Source organism: Carassius gibelio, chromosome A16 (genome assembly GCF_023724105.1).
Source record: "Carassius gibelio isolate Cgi1373 ecotype wild population from Czech Republic chromosome A16, carGib1.2-hapl.c, whole genome shotgun sequence".
NCBI lineage: Eukaryota > Metazoa > Chordata > Actinopteri > Cypriniformes > Cyprinidae > Carassius > Carassius gibelio.
The window spans coordinates 13,930,641-13,947,456 of record NC_068386.1 but is presented as its reverse complement, the minus strand read 5'-3'; the positions used below and the strand labels follow the sequence as shown (position 1 = coordinate 13,947,456).

Here is a 16,816-nt window from a genome sequence, read left to right as displayed (position 1 = left end):
TACACATCCCATTTTTTTCCTCAACTGTTTACTTTCAATGACAGCTTTTCGAGCATAATTTCTGGCACAAGAGCAAAAATAAGCAAATTCGATGTTCAAGTGTTTTGAGACGCCTTTCACTGCGTGAGCCCTGAACACCAGAACACCGCGAGTACTGAAGTGGGCTCTTTCACATATTTTTGTATGTTCAACCTGCGATTTGTATTTGTTCGTTCAGGTGCATGAAAATGATGAAAAGGGAGAAAAGTGGTTAGAAGAACTCTTTGATTCTTGTGTCAGGGTGTGACTATAGCATGGGGCCTGGGGAATACAAAACAGAGGAGCGGAGAAGAGAGAAACAGAATGATAAATTGAGACTTAAGTGAGAGGAAAGAGGACTGCACACCAGGCAAGTAAATCAGCAGAGAATGACTAAAGAAAGCCCAAAGGGAGGGTAGACAGAGTAGATGTATTAAATTGGATGTGCTTTTATGATCATTTTCGCAATTAAAGGTTGTTAGGTAAACTGCTCTCACACGCACGTCCTGATTTTGCCAAGTCCGATGTGTTCCTAGGTCAACATATTTTGTTGACCCTGGAACAACATTTTACTCCAAAAATATATTCTTAACCATATCCCTACATCTAAACCTAACCTTAACCATGAGTAATCCCTAAAATCAGAGGAAATGATAGATGAATGACACTGATGTACAAGCACCAAACACTGATTTTAAGCATAAACTTCACAAAATCTATAAACTGGTTCTTCAAATCTGATTGGTTAATCACAATGTTGTTCCAGGGTCAACAACGATGTTGTCCCAGGAACATGTCTCACTTGGTAAAATCAGGTTAGGCGCTCTCACACACCCTCTCTCCATTTTGTATTTGCCTACATATTTTCAATCAAGTTTTTGTTCACCCTCCAAATCAATTTTCTCTCAAATGGTATTCCTGCAATTTTGTTTTCTGGTAGAACTGCTAAATATAGAAATCATGCTGGGATGAAAAATGTTGCTACCAAAGATGGATTTTTAAAATGTCTCTTTTTTTATAGACAAACCTGGAATAGAAGCAGGGAAAATAAACCCATTCAGAGTCTAAATAAACCAGTGCAAAAACAAAACAAAAAAAACCCTCTTGGTCACTGAAAGATGCACAATAGTGTTCAAATCAGAAATACACATTGAGGTCCTGATCCTGATTTATTTATTTATTTAATTATGAGGAGAGGAGAGGAGAGGAGGAGAGAAGAGAAGAGAAGAGAAGAGAAGAGAAGAGAAGAGAAGAGAAGAGAAGAGAAGAGAAGAGAAGAGAAGAGAAGAGAGAAAAAATGACTTGCAGTTAATATATTGCAGTAATATTACTGATGAAGTGCATTGAGGTCATTTTAAGTATTAAATATGAGAGTGGTTTTGCTGTGTGATATAAAAGAGAAAGATTCATCTACCTGGATGAGCAACCTGACAGCAAATATTAAGAATTATGGCAATTAGACCAATTCCAATATATAAAGGCCATACAACAATGTAAAAAAAAAAAGGGTTACCAGAGGCACATATAGGCGGCATGTGCTCAAATGAGTAACGCACACATACCACTGAAATAGCATTATGAACCGAATAATAAAATGGAACGTAATTGAATTGAAAGAACTCCTAAATTAGCCAAAAAAACTACAACAACAATTTAAACATTTAAATCTAATGTTAAATTACCTACATTGCATTTACTCTCAGTATTGTGTGTGGTGATACTGTACAAGGTTCCTGCAGCTGAGAGCTTAGTCAAGCAGTTAGTTAACCTTATTCTGCTACCACACTAAACCGAAAGGCTACATGTATCCAGCCTTTAGATCTAGCCATAACACTATGTCATGGCGGCACAAGTGTAGAGATCCAGCCCAAAATGTTTGCATATTTGTGCCAGTCATTTCAGCATGACACGTAGGCGGACGTGCTGACATTTCGGCTGCAGGGTTCATCCTCATGGGGGCTTTCAGTAGAACAAAACAGCCTATCATTCCTCCTGCCCACAGCCTGACTGAACATCTTTCTCTGCACATAGAGCTAATTATCATAAACTACAGACCACACAGATCAGAGCTCTGTGTGTGTGAACTGACCTCAACTCATGCCAGAGGTCATCTGGAGCATTTGGGGAAGACATGGAAGCCGTTGATGCTCTCAATAAACAACGCAGATTAAGACTTCACAAAGGAAACAAGAACAGCCTCATTAAGTTCAGTCAGTGTGCAACAGGATTTATATGACTTTGTGCTCAAAGGTATTTATGTTTACTGTAATCTGAGATTACTTAAACAAAAGAACTATGGGTTTTAAATTCACTGCCTGTGAAACAATGCATCATAAAAGATTTGTTTAATACTCACATGAATAATAGAAGGTTTATAATGGGCTACTGCATCATTTTTATTATATCTATCTATCTCTCTATCTATCTACACTGTATATATATATATATATATATATATATATATATATATATATATATATATATACACACACACACACACAGTCACTTTATTAGTTTTTAAAAGTTTGTTTATATAATATAGGTATAATATATAACTATACACATATATATACTGTATATAAGAAATACATTTATATATATTCATATTTATATGATTTAAATGTGAATGTATATATTACATATATTACTTTTGCACATATATATTATGCAAACATAAACTTATATTAGAATCGATTTATCAGAATTAATCAATTTGACAGCCCTAATATAAATGCTTTTCCAGGTTTGTAGGTCCTTTTTTCGCACAAGAAAATCATCAAATGTAAAGGTTTAAAGAAAAGGTAAAATACCTGAAACACAGCAGCCAACATAACCTCTTCTTAAAAAACTGTATAGCAAACTTTTTTAAAAATGATCACACATTAAATTCCATAAATTAAATAATTTATTTTTGCTAAATATATTAAAATATTTACACACCGAAACAAGTGGAAGTATGACAGTGTTTGTCAACCTTTGCATCCATTAGCCTGTGCTTCTGACTGTGTGTGTTAGCTGGTTCATATCGGGGCCCTATCTGTGTGCAGTGAGGCCTGCTGCAGAGCCAAACCCCCACTGATGTCCCCTCCCCTGAGTGCCCTCTTCCTTTGAGGAGACCCCCAAACCAGCACACACACAAACTTCTGCTCTTCATGGAATCAGTGTGCTAATCCTTGCCTCTATTGAGCCTAGTTTTCTTCTCACAATTATATTCGCGTACCAATTTCCTTAACCTAAGCTCCTTCCATGTTCCGCCTCCTGTTTATCCTCATTTCTGCCTTCTGTCACTGGACAGCCCTTTCTTTATCATTCTATCTTGCTCTCACCCTCTATTACTCATGATAATGGTCATTATCTAATTACCCGCCAAGGACGGTGCATTCAGGGAAGACAACCTATGACACGCTGGCATAAATGCCAGTTTAAAGCTGAGAATGAAGAGAGAGTGCTGGAAATCCCAGCCTGCAGCAGTCTGACCCCCCTTACCATCGTGATTTATCACTGTGATCTTTTCTGCCAAGCTCCCAGCATGCCCGCTCATCAGGACTAGTGGCAGAGCAGTGGAATGCCCACGTGCTCCCTTAATCAACTTACCAGCTGATTCACTCATGTCCGCCGGCGGAAATATTGAGCGGATTGCAGAGATCAGCAAAAACATGACATTACTCAGGTTAAAAGGAAACTCTGTACCGTTTTCAAGAGCCAAGGACAGCGTAATGCACACTCACTGCAGTAATTTCTTGAAAAGTGTTGAATCTTCATTTAGTGCTTAGGCACGGGAGTATAAATAAGTAGGAATTATAATCAATATTCAGCATATGGTGAGGCGCAGTGTTCCAGAAGAGTGTGTGAGTGTTATTGTGAGTGTGTTCATCAGGCTCGGTTAGCTTGAGCTCCTGCTGTCCCTTTGATCAAGCAAGCGGGTCTGTCAGCCCCCCTACAAGAGCTCATGCTCATTCAGTCTCTGTCTCTCTCTCACTCACACCAATGCATTTCAAATGCTTTAGCTGGATTTACAGTTAAGTAAACATTAAAGGATGACATTGTACGACAAATTATTAAAAGTTAATGTACATTGTGGTAATATAACGACAATGTGAAGCTAAGTTAAGGGTGTGCATTAATTATCAATAATTAAAGTCAGTTATTTTACTTATACCATGATAAGCATGTAAACACATCTTGTGTGTACAACTACCTTCTTAAACCACTGATTTAGCATATTGTTTAGAAAAGAAATCTTTCAATCTGAATGAATTGATTATAGAAACACTAATGACTGGAAAAGTCCAGCATACATCAGCAGAGAAGTGTCTGGCATTTTATGATATGAATGTTATGATATGATATTTTATTTAAAAACATGAAAAAAAAGATATGCATAGATAAATCATTAATAAAAGGATAAATAGCATGTATAAAGTGAATGTGATGATGCAGATGCATTCACCTGTATATGAGGGGAGCTGACCTCACACATTTAGGTGAATCACTTTAGGACCAGTTGATTAATGGTGCTTTCAGGGTGCTTTCACAATAGCACTTTTGGTGCGCACCCGGGTTTGATTGATGTCAGAGTTCGGTTCGTTTGGATGATGTGAACGCTGTCTTCCGTACTCGGATGCGCACCCGTGAACCGTACCCGAGTCCGCTTAAAAACGGTGGTCTGGGGTACGCTTCATGTGAATTCTGGTACGGTTCGCTGCTTATGTGAACGCAATCATACCAAATCGCGGAAGTGAACCACTTTTATTGACAACTTATTTATTTGAAAATGTGTGTTTGTGTGTGTGTTTCACTAACTTTCCTGATGAGCGTGACTGACGCGCTGCAAGCAGAGAGCTGTACATCTAATTTATGTTCGCCTTCAATGTTCTTTAGAGCATTTTCAGTACATTCGTAAGACAGAAGCAAATGCCGTTATGCACTGAAGCTTTATAAACAAAACTAACAGTTCAAAAACATAATAGCCTACATAAAAGTGCAGAGAGTAATGTTATGCATTTGCCGCCTTCTCCTGCGCTGTCGTTACCAAGAAACGGGGTTAACAGCTGCTGGCTTGATGACGCAAGCGAACCGTGGTTCAGACTCAAATATTATAATATGAACACAGTCCAGCAGGGGCAGGGGGAGGGGGGAGCAACCGAACTCGGGTTCGGACCAGGCAAGTGAACCAATTTTAGCACCCTAAAATTAACTGCAAAAAAACTTTTCCGTTATGTCCACCTTTATCAATATATTTTTGGGGGTAATTGTACAGGTGCATCTCAATAAATTAGAATGTCGTGGAAAAGTTTATTTCAGTAATTCAACTCAAATTGTGAAACTCGTGTATTAAATAAATTCTTCCCCATGATTGTGTAGTCTAGTGAACCAAACTGATAGGGCTTTTACACTGGGCTCGTTTGCTGCGGTCCGAGCCCAAGCGCGATTGTTCCCAGTGCCGCCCGCAGCGTTGGTCTGCTTTCACACTCAATAGTTATATCAAACCCAGGTGTGTTTGCAGTCACCTTTCATCGCAAATGCACACGGAAAACGCATGGAAAACACCAAAAAAAAAATTTGTTTGTTATTTTGGTCCTATTATGCACAGTATAATAATTCATTTAAATTATTTAATCTTAATTTATTTAATTTGGACTTTTAGGAGTTTGTGGAATCAACCTCGGCTCTCTTGTGTGTTGAAGAAACAATGATATCGACAGTGTTACGTATGCGCGGGATTCTTTAGTTCCTGAACAAGTGCACACCTGAGTCCGAGTTGCTTCCACATTCACGCGAATCGCGCCACAGTTCAGGAGCAACTGAACTCAGACCACCTTCTCCAGGTAGTCTCGGGATTCGGTACCCCAGTGCGCACCAGGGTCCGATGACAGCATTCACATTAGCGATTTTTCATGCGAATCGTGCCCCGTTCCGCACTAAACTACCAGTGTGAAAGCCCCCTGAGAGACCTTTTTGAAGGCTCAGGAATCCTTTACAGGTGTTTTGAGTTGATTAGCTGATTGGCATGTCACCATATTCTAATTTGTCGAGATTTGTGAATTGGTGGGTTTTTGTTAAATGTGAGCCAAAATCATCACAATTAAAAGAACCAAACACTTAAACTACTTCAGTCTGTGTGCATTGAATTTATTTAATGCAGTTTCACAGTTTGAGTTGAATTACTGAAATAAATAAACTTTCCCACAACATTCTAATTTATTTAGATACACCTGTATATTTTTGCTGGTCTTTCTGAAATGGTGCATCTTGGCGCATACTTACACGTCATCTCTTCTCACAAACTTACTCACATCCTCAACAATAGATCTACTATTTCTACTATTTTGTCACAGTGAACACTGCTCACCAGCTCCTGCTAGAATATTGCTGTCTGATGCTCTAAGGTTATGAGGAATCTGACTCCGCATCTCTAACTTTTCCCGACAGAGATGACTTCACACTGCAGTCCCCAGAACAAGCTCTTCCACTGGCAGGAATATAACAGAAAGGGAGAAAATGCATGAACAATCGATCAGTTTATAAGTGGAAATAATAGATTTTCTCTGAGTGCTTTTTAAAAGCTTACAAACAAACACTCTTTGTCTTTCTTTCCTCATTTCTTTTACCCTTTCTTCTCTTTTACTCCTGCCAATCCCTCATTCCCTCCTCCTGTCTGTTTGCTATTTTTTTTCTCCACATTGGGCTGATCCATTCTTCATCAGCATGCAAAGCAGATGGGTTCCAGCTGTTAACAAGGGATTGAAATGGAAATAAAGGAGAGGAAAAGAGCAGATTACTGTCCTCCAGCACGCGTTTTGGTTAGAGCAATTGGGGAGAAGGGTCAGAAGAAAAGGGGAAGGAAATTAAGGTATTTAATTTAGGTCAGAACTGGACTTAGGCAGGTACCATGCAGGGCACAATGCAAGTAGAAGGGCACTATTTGTGTACTTTAGCTGCACAGTGGAAGAGGTTAAAGAATAAACCGTATTAAAGAATGTTCAGAATGGTAGTTTAAAGGTAATTGGAAGGTCGTGTTGGAATATTAGAGCTAATAGAATGCAGATATTTTGTGGCCTTAGGAAACTCTATTATCCAGCACTCAGTGCCGTATTTTAGTATTCACTCATTTATAACAGAACTAACTGACAGCAAGTACTTAATGTGAAATAAATTACCATATATATTAAATAAAGACTTCATACGAATATATATTAGCTGAGTACAAGATGGCTGAACAATGCACCAAAAAAAAAAAAAAGTATCTAAATTATATTAATTGTATCCTTGGATTTAAATTACAATACAATAAAACAATAATAAAAACTAAACGATATGGTTGTTAATATGCATATTTAGTAAAATTATATTTTAAAAAATAAATAAAAACTAACAACTATGAGATTGCTATAATTCTTTACAATAAAGATAATGTAAAATGAATCAATAAATAAAATAATTTCATAATTATTAAAACCTATTATTCAAATAAATTTGCACATTTAATCAGGTCTGGATTATTATAAAATAATAATTCAAAAGTCAATGCTGGAAATGACACAAACAGAATAAAACATTGTATTGCATTTAAAAGAAAAAGAAAAGAAAATTCAGAAAGCAAGATCTGAGTGGCAGTTATGCTTGCAGGTTGCAGGACACTTTAATGGGCAGAATCTTTGTACCCACCCATCCATCACTCCCATAGGGCAAGGAATAGTAGCAGTGCATTGTTATTCATAAAATACTGTGTGTGCTGTGCTACAGATTTAAAACACGGCCAGACATAAAGCAGCTGTAACAGAAGGGCTTATGATGAAAAATGAAAAAGAGGGTAATTCATATATCAAAAGACAGAGAAGCACGACTCCCCATTACTGCAGAAGAGAAAAGCCTCAGGCAAACACATAATGCAACACTAAATGTCTGTCTGTTACATTTGCGCACCCCTAAAGAAGGTTCAGACCTTTAATCTGCTTCTGAGTATAAAGATGACAATGTGAATGGCACAAAGTGAGAAACAAAGTTATAATCTTTAACCCTGTTTGTTTTGGGGTGTGCAAAATTATTCAGGTTTAAATCCAAATATTACCACTCTTTATCTGTTTGACATGTTTCTTAATTAACTTGTGAAATGAAAGTGAGGTGTCTGCTATCTTACATACTATATTACAGCCTGGCATACTAATAGATCTCAGAGCAATGACATTGTCTCCTTTCTGGAACGCTATCCCAAAATTTCACTGCCCTGACTTTGACTGTAGCATTAGCATTCAATGTGAGCTCTCTCCTGAGCTTTCTCCTTCAAAAGCAAGGGGACAGCCAGTGTTCTGTATCCAGACAGTGGTCTCCATGTCCCACTGTGGCTCTGAACTACCTGGCAGACAAGCTTTAAGACTTAAAAAAAAAAGATCTCAGACCTGGTCCCGGTCTCTTTCTCTCTCTCTGGCTCTGTTCTCCCAGTACTTATGCAGCTCAACTGCATCAACATGCTACCTACAGATTGTAAAAAATAACAGGAAATAGAATGAGAAAAGCAATGATTATTTAAGGTGATAAACTACCCCATTTAAAAACCTGCATCGGTCAACCACTACAGCAATATAGTAAATAGTCAGACTTAACCATCAGATCGAGAATGTGGCCTACACACATACTTCATGTAAAAACCCTCAGCAATGCATCCACCCAATTATCAGGCACTCCTACTTTACAACAGTATGCATGGACTCTGAAGGGGCACGAAGAACCTTGCCCCAAGTCAAAGAAATGTATTATTCCATTCTACACATTGCTAAAGCTGGAGAAGACCATCACACCATCAGCATTGACCATTACAGCATTCAAAAATAATCCATTCCTATCTTTCTAGAGCGTTCATCCGCTCTAATAATCCTAACTCATGCATCATGTGCCTGTTCTGGCTGCTCTCAACAACTGCAGGGATCAGGACTATCATACAAGACTTATTAAATAACTGCAGGTATGTGCATGGCTTATGTTCACATTCCTCGTGACACTGTTCGAGTAAATATTTAATACCGGGATGTTGCAAAATTCATACTCCTGTTCAGAGGAGTGGGATGTTAGATGTGCAGGTGAATGGGAGAGGAATGGGAGAACTGATAGGAGTAAATGAGAGCGGGACTCTGGGACAGACTCTGTTAAGATAAGACCACACATAGTCGGGAGGGATCAGAGCAGCTGAGAGCTTACAGTGAACAGTGGTTTGAGTTGAAAGAAGTGCTGGCAGCCACCGAGGGGGGTCCAGCACAGGTGAGAGAAATACGACGGAAGTAGGAGAGCTGTCTGGTTATCAGTCTGTGTGATTAGATCAGGAGGACTTAGATGGAGACGGATACTACAAACCCCAAACAAGCTAGCGTGTGACTGTTAGGTATTTGGGTGGGAGGGAACAGATTATCCCTCCGAATCTAGATGTTTCTGATAACAGCACAATGCAAGAACACATACTGTGTCACTTTATAACTTAATATATAGAATTCACTTTGTATAGGATTTATCTAGATGTTTCAATAGTTATCTCAGTCAGCCTCACCTTTATGAATGTGTGTGTGTGTGTGTGTGTGTGTGTGTGTGTGTGTGTGTGTTCTGTCTCAGGAGTTTTCAAACATCATGCCAAGGATCTGCTAATATGATAATCTCTTTCAAGGGATCCACTTGCTGAAATAAAGAAAGTATTTATATGTATTGAGATCCATGTATGAGACAAACAGTACGGTCTCACAAAGGCAACATTATTGGAAATTATTTACATTTCATTTGTATTGTCTGGATTTATATTATGCCAAAACAAAATAAAATGTTACTTAAACTTTACAGAAACTTAAACTTCTTAAGCAATATTATGTAAAGTAATATTTACTTATTTTTATATTACTTAATTATTCCTAATAATTCAAATTCAATTGTTAAATTGACAGCCCTACTTTGTTTCTCCGTAATAGTTTTTCTTTAAACTTGACTATGGTCCATTCTTTGACAGATGTTCGACCGTGTCTGGCAAACATATGAACCGAGATCAAGTGCCAAACAGACAGTCAAACACAGTTTCTAACCTGCATCTGTTCTCTGCTTGCCTTTTGCCTTCAAAACAGGTGTTATGTCCAAGAGAGGAGGCCGGGTCATGCGCCAACACAGGCTGGTCTGTCCTGAGACTGTGCCACACACACAGAGAGAAATCACAGACACATTTGCACACACACGGAAGATGAATACACAAAAGCACCAGGACTAACACCACCACCTGCCCCAAACACAAACAGAGCATGATGGGTAAATTAACAAAGACGCCAAGCAGAAGCTGCGAGTGTCAGCGACAGTCTGAAAGAAACGTAACCTTTTTTGTCTGTGAAACGACGCTAAGGTGATTGTACCTGATAACATTTCCAATTGTTCACTAATTTTTAAAAACAGCTATTTTCTACCATTGTATTATCTGAGAGCTTTGTTCTCAAAACAATCTACGTACCTCCAGCCGTCACATACAGAAAGAACGGCAGAGATGTAGATTAAATAACACTCATTATCTTAGTTTCTGTGTGTCACCCAGGCTATTATCGACTCTGTATGTAAGCTTGCTTCACTTGCACTTTAGCCACTATAACTATCCCCCCCCCACCCCCCTTTTTGCTGTGTACGTTCTTTATATTATATTTTTCACATCTACATTGGAAAATAGACAGCACATGCGCAGTTACCGTTTAAACAATGGAGCCCGCACATTTTTAAACTCTCCCGCTACTAAACAGGCACAACGTATTATCTGAGAGCACAATAATTTATACTTAACTTATCTAATGTCATAATTGCAGCAATTATAGATTTTAATCTCCCTTATATACACCCACAGGCTCAGTTATGAAAACAATGCCCTGAAAAAGTTAATAAACGTGAAGTAAAGGCTGCAGGGGATCAGAGTCTATGTCTGCGGTATCGTTGGAGTCTTAGCCGCATTCAGACAGTAACGAGTGAACAAACAGCAACACCTTCTCAGCCAGCATTCTTGACATTCTCCGCTAACACTCAAGGACTTGTTTATCTTTCTCTCTTGCTTCCAAATTACAGGGACAGAGAGAGGGAGGGCTTCAGGTGCTCCAGAACAGCTGGGTAGTTAGAGAGAGAAAAAAAAATATGAAAACTATTATTTCTTGAGAGGTGAGGGGTAAACCAAGCTGCAAACTTTCTCTTGAAACCAACACGGAAGTGACTAAAACTGCAATTCACTGGCTGCTAGAAGCCTCAATCCCATTGACTCCCCATGTTTCCAAATTTACAGCAAAAAAAAAAAGTTTACAACCTGGTACAAATTTTTTTTTTGGTCTATATAGCTAATTTTGCCCTTCGTGACAACTGTGATTGGGTGAACTCATCCGTTTAAATTATATTAAGCCTTAAAGTTCTGCATAATTAAGGGCTCCGCCACTTGAGTGACAGGTGGATTGTTACTGCTGTCACCGCCGTCGAGCTAGGTGGGCGTGGTTTCAGCAACCAGCTCCCGCCTTTTTTGCCCATTTTCGATTATCCGGGAGTGACACTCGGTGACGCGCTGCCAAGATGGCGACGGCCGCCTCCGCCCACTCTTGGCTTCAAAAACGCTCTTCGGAAACCAATGGGTGATGTCATGTCCATGTTTTTATAGTTTATGGGGTAAAAGCAGAAACGCTAGTTATGACGGATTCTGAAGAAGGGAGATTCGGTGCACACACGGGTCATGTATAAATTGGCGTGGAGCTGCATCGTGGAGACAGAGAATAACACAGCTTTGTTTCCCATGGAACATCTGAACACAGTGTGATACAGACAGTACAGTAAACAACACAAAACAGCACTCAAAAAACACAAATCAAACGTGGAACTTCCCCTCTGCATTCACAACGGCGAACGAACAGTTAAACGATTCAATCACATTTTCTGTTTAGCAGGTAGCTATGCCATTAGGTGTAAATTTATGTCGATGCAGCTGAACATCGCAATACATCCAAATATTGATCTTTGCTGCCCTCTGGTGTTTATTAACTGACTTTTGCCACATGCCTTTAACTGTACTATAGTTAACATTTTACCCGTTATTTCTCCGATGCAGGCAATTTCAAAATGGCAATTAGTATTTACGGCACGAGGCAGAAAAGAGAAGGATAACTCCACTAATCAATCGCTTTGGGTTCTTTAACATATTCCAGAACACGGAATTACCAGCTAATGTATAACTGTAGGCTACATACTCTTGAAGTAAAATGTCTAGACTGGAATTTGTCAAGATAAAAATACAACACATTAAGCCAATGGCTTTAGGAGCATTATAGCATTCATTTTTAGCTTTTGTCCCTGACGGAAAGTAATCCACAAAAAATAAAAATGAGACCGAGACAGAGGTTGGTTTCTCACAAAAGTTTATTTTACACTTCAAGATTTCTTGCTTGCAGCGGCAACCTGCAACAGAGCATAAAAAAAGACAAATCAATCATCTCACATTCCCTGCAACATCAGGACAAAATCCTCCAGAAATTAATTCACATTGGGGAAACATTCAGGAGCCTTTCAGGTCCATGACGAGATCTTAGCCAGGAGATTAAATGCAACATTCGATTCTACTCTGACACCGTTTCTGCTCATGCCACCAATGAGAAGCCAAGCACATCAACAGTGCTCTGGAAAGAGTCAGTGCAGACGACACAGCCAAGGCAAGCACAACACAAAATCACGTTAACTCATCTGAATTCAGCTCATTAAGGGGATCAGGCAGAATAAAACGCCGCCATACGGCAGCCCAGCGAGCATGAAATTCAATCGGCTTGTTTACTTCCTCCAGCATCGGATTGGTGCACAGCGGTAGCTCGCAGGAAAAGCGGAGGACCAGCAGAGGAGTAAAAAGGAGATGTGTAAGCATTTCCTTTTTGAAGATAGTACGGTCTAATAAACTAAAACTACATATTAAATCAGAGCTGCTGCAGTTAAATAAAAATGATGCCTTTTAATAAGTGAACAATCAACCTATAACTGTCATATCTGTAACACTATCATCAGGTACTTTCCTCAACGTGTTTTGAGAATGTCCAATTGTTGTCAACCTTAAACACATGTGAATTGTTTTGTCCTTTTTACTTCAAATTGATTACACGTCTAATCCAGGTTTATGTCTTCTCAATGAGGACTCTAAATGCTGTAGAAGTCATTAAAGAGAATGCTGTTTGCTGGTTTAACAGCTGCAAAGATTATAATGTAAAACTTGTTTACTCTGCAGATATGTGCAAAATCATTTTGGATTCATAGCCTCCTTAAGATAGCAATGTGAATATACAACCGCACAAATTAACAAGGCTAAACCTAGTAGCATTGATGCATGGCAATGTTTTGGATTTATAATTTGGGATTATAAAAGGAATGACTATAATTTTTTTTTGTTCCTCTTTCAGACTGTAAATGGCTAATGCCTGTTGCTTCCCCTGCCCTGTGTTTGAGTGGATGTTTTGTTGATCCAAAAACAATAAAAAGTTGAGCACAAAAAGTGAAAGCTTCTTTACAATTCAGTGCTTGATTCTGTCTTGTGCAGCAACAATTTTAATTCCTATGAAATTTGATTACACAAACAACGGTGAACAGCATTATCAAATCTGAGAGCCACCATCTGTTGTATGGTATCTGACTAACTTTAGAAGCCTGACTTTGAGACTAAATCAATAGCACCTTAAAACTTTTTTTTTTTTTTTTTTTTTTACAAAAATCGATGTTACAAATGCTCAAGTTCACAAATACAGACAGCCGGTAACACTTCTTACCTGCCCAGCGATTCTGTCCAGGTCTCTGGTGCCCTGAGGGGTCAGTCTACGCCCACTGGAACACAGCAACAATTGAGAGTTAGTTGAACTCCAAAATAACACTACCTGCAATAATACATCTCACATATAGTCAAAAGCAGTCTACAGACAACTCACCCATTGGGGTCTTTCTCCACCATCTTGAGTCCCTCGAGGGCCTGGAGCACTTTACGGGCAACGTTTTTGGAGCCCACACTGAAGTGAGAGGGGCACACACCATTCCTCTTACGCCCGCCATAGATCTTGGTCATAGAGCCTACACCAACACCTCCACGCAGGTACAGGTGACGCACTGTGGAGGCTGAGAGAGGACAGAGAGAGTCAGGAGAAGAGATTTCTTCAGGGCAGTGGAGGACAACAGGTGACAACATGCCATGAAACGCTTCAGCTTTACTTCTAAAAGAACCAACGCAGGTCTATACAGTACACATGGCATAAAATCTATAATGTCAGTTACTAACTAAAACTCAGCTCTTAATTTTACAGTGTGTCAAATGGGAACGGTTTCAGAGAAAAACATTTTAGTCAGTTTCTCAGCACAGCAGAAACTGCTGATATATTAACAGAACAAGGTTATCAATAATTGAGCCCAATCCTGACACAGTAAAGATTCAAAGACTTAATTTTACAGTTCCCATTGACTTCCATTATAATGTTACAAAATAATACATTTAAGTCAGTGGGAACTGGAGCTGTTTGGTAACCAATATTCTTCCAAATACCTATAGTGTTACACAAGGGGGAAAAGAAATAAGTCAGAGGTTTGGAGCAACATGAAGTTGTGTAAACTTCAACTTTCATTTTTTGGGGGCAAAATATCCCTTTATTATTAAATTACAAAGATATATTATTTCGCTGCATTTTTCACCAATAAGTTTTACTTTAACACTTGATACTGCTGATACATACTTGAACTAGAAGAATGGTTTATAAAAGTCTGTTACTATAGTGCTTACAGCACTGCTTTCCATTTCTGACCCATTTACATCACTCCTTACTGAAAACAACAATAGCATAAGTTTTTACTATGATTTTGAAGTTACCAAGAACCACATCTTGATATCAAGACAAACATACAAATTACAAGTTCTTTATGGACAACACTGACATCTCAATGTGTGCTGCAAACAAAGTCAATTCTTTGCAACAAAACTGGAACCAAAATGGGGACCTATTCCACAGAAATACTGTCTGTAAAACCTTCTTGACAGATGCACACAATTACGCATCCCTGATGAAAGCATAAGTGTGGTGCATGGCTCAACCTAACAAATGCACAGCCAGCATCATTGTTTCACAGTATGAGAGGTTATGCTTAAAGTGCTATTCAGGAAAGTCTTCGTTTCATCCACATGCATTAGCTTTTCTAAAATACACATCACGCTCACCAGCTCTGACGTAGAACCAGTTCTCATCACAGGGAGCCAGCTCTTTATGCTTGGCTAGCTTAACGATGTCAACCCAGTCTGGCACCTTCAGCTTCCCCGACCTGTCAGAACACCGAGGTCCAAAATGAGCTTCAGTACACAAAGCCAGAACTACTTTATCATGGTGTCAAAAGCTTCAAAAATAATATACTCGAATACAAAGACAGTTGAATTTACTTCTTGAGGAAGGCTGCTAGCGCGCGGACAAACTCCTGCTGGTTGACGTCTTTCACGGTTACACCACCGCCTGGCATCTGAAAACCAGAATCAATTTAAGTCACAAAAGTATTTTACAGTTCTTTGTAACAACATCAAGTCACATAAAACATTTAGCAAACTAACATAAGTTATATTTGAGGAAACCTAGAAACTACGTAAAATACAGAACCCAAAACAATTGCCTTATTGTTAAGCCCAAATAGTAACATTCAGTTTTATGCGTTATTCGATGTTAGGATGCATCGTGTTATCAACGCGGCTAATGGCCACGTTTATTCTAACGCGGAAAAAAAAAATACCACTAACGTTAAATTCTAGAGCGTAAAATGCAACAAATTACAAGACTAGCGTTTTAGATCATTTAACGGTTTATTTTAATTACTACTAATAACGCCTCTTTTTGCAGCTAGGTAAAGTGAAACATGTCGAGTAGAGCAGGCCTCAATGCGGCTGCATGGGCGCTGCCATTGAACACCGGGTTTTCATAGCATGCGATCTCATTTTAAATTTAAAAAAAACTATGCGTTTTGTATCATTTTATTGACAGTCCGCTGTTAGAATGAGTACTGATATACATAATAAGATGGTTGTAGGAGCGAAATAGCGGCAAACAATTCTCATAAGTCACGTAATAAGTTAGAAAGATACGGAGTATGGTTTACCTTGCTTGTGGACAGCAAAAAGAAGAGGGACATGCGGGGTTTCCTAGGCGTGTTAACAAGGGGCGAGTCGCGTTTATTATCGCGAGATGTGAACGAGCTTCAGCGATGGACTGGTTTCTGTTCAGCTTCATGTATGGTATTATGCCAAATATACAACTTTTGCTGAATGTTTTATGAACAAAAATATAACAACGATTATGCAAATTTAACAGTTAGGTATAGTTAGTGTTTACTTAGGCACACATGAATAAAAGATATGTTTAAAAGCTTTGTTTTTCATTTATTGAAGTTCAGACAAAGTAGCTATAATTAAATAGTCATGTGCCATATGGTCAAATGCCATAACAATTATTTAAACCATACCATTAATAATCAGTAAAAATAACCACATATAAGTAGTGGTCGAAACGTACAAATATTTCAGGGGGGATGATGTAGTCAGTTTCTTCTTCGGTGGGGTCGGGGTGGGGCCGTGGGGTGAGGCAAATTTTACAGAATGATTTTAATATTTGTTCCAAAAAGTGTTTTATTTAATGAAAAATTATCCTTTTTAAATTAACTATTACTTATAAGCTTTTTTTCTTCTGGTGCCTGAAAATTAGGAATTCTGTTCAATAATTTGCTAAATGTTTTTTTTTTTTTTTTTTGCTGGTAGTGCTGGCCATAGATATAC

At 38.6% G+C, this 16,816-nt stretch overlaps 1 protein-coding gene across 1 annotated transcript; it reads right to left on the bottom strand.

The window, feature by feature from the left end:
• Positions 1–12,393: 12,393 nt before the first annotated feature.
• Positions 12,394–16,260, bottom strand: LOC128031169 (40S ribosomal protein S19). Its single transcript, XM_052619410.1, has 6 exons — positions 16,144–16,260; positions 15,440–15,516; positions 15,224–15,324; positions 13,953–14,136; positions 13,797–13,851; positions 12,394–12,450 (listed from the first exon to the last, which is right to left on the bottom strand). Exons 1-6 carry the CDS (start codon positions 16,174–16,176, stop codon positions 12,424–12,426), a joined length of 477 nt encoding a protein of 158 aa, XP_052475370.1. The 5' UTR covers positions 16,177–16,260; the 3' UTR covers positions 12,394–12,423.
• Between the last annotated feature and the right edge of the window lie 556 nt (positions 16,261–16,816).

What these genes read in the sequence shown, in the direction of transcription:
- LOC128031169 (XM_052619410.1), bottom strand. Translation starts at nt 16,176, where the DNA reads ATGTCCCTCTTCTTTTTGCTGTCCACAAGCAAG. An exon ending in CTGGTTCTACGTCAGAGCTG is followed by an intron (nt 14,137 to 15,223) that starts GTGAGCGTGATG and finishes GTCCTCTCTCAG; the next exon opens with CCTCCACAGTGCGTCACCTG. An exon ending in GTGGAGAAAGACCCCAATGG is followed by an intron (nt 13,852 to 13,952) that starts GTGAGTTGTCTG and finishes GCTGTGTTCCAG; the next exon opens with TGGGCGTAGACTGACCCCTC.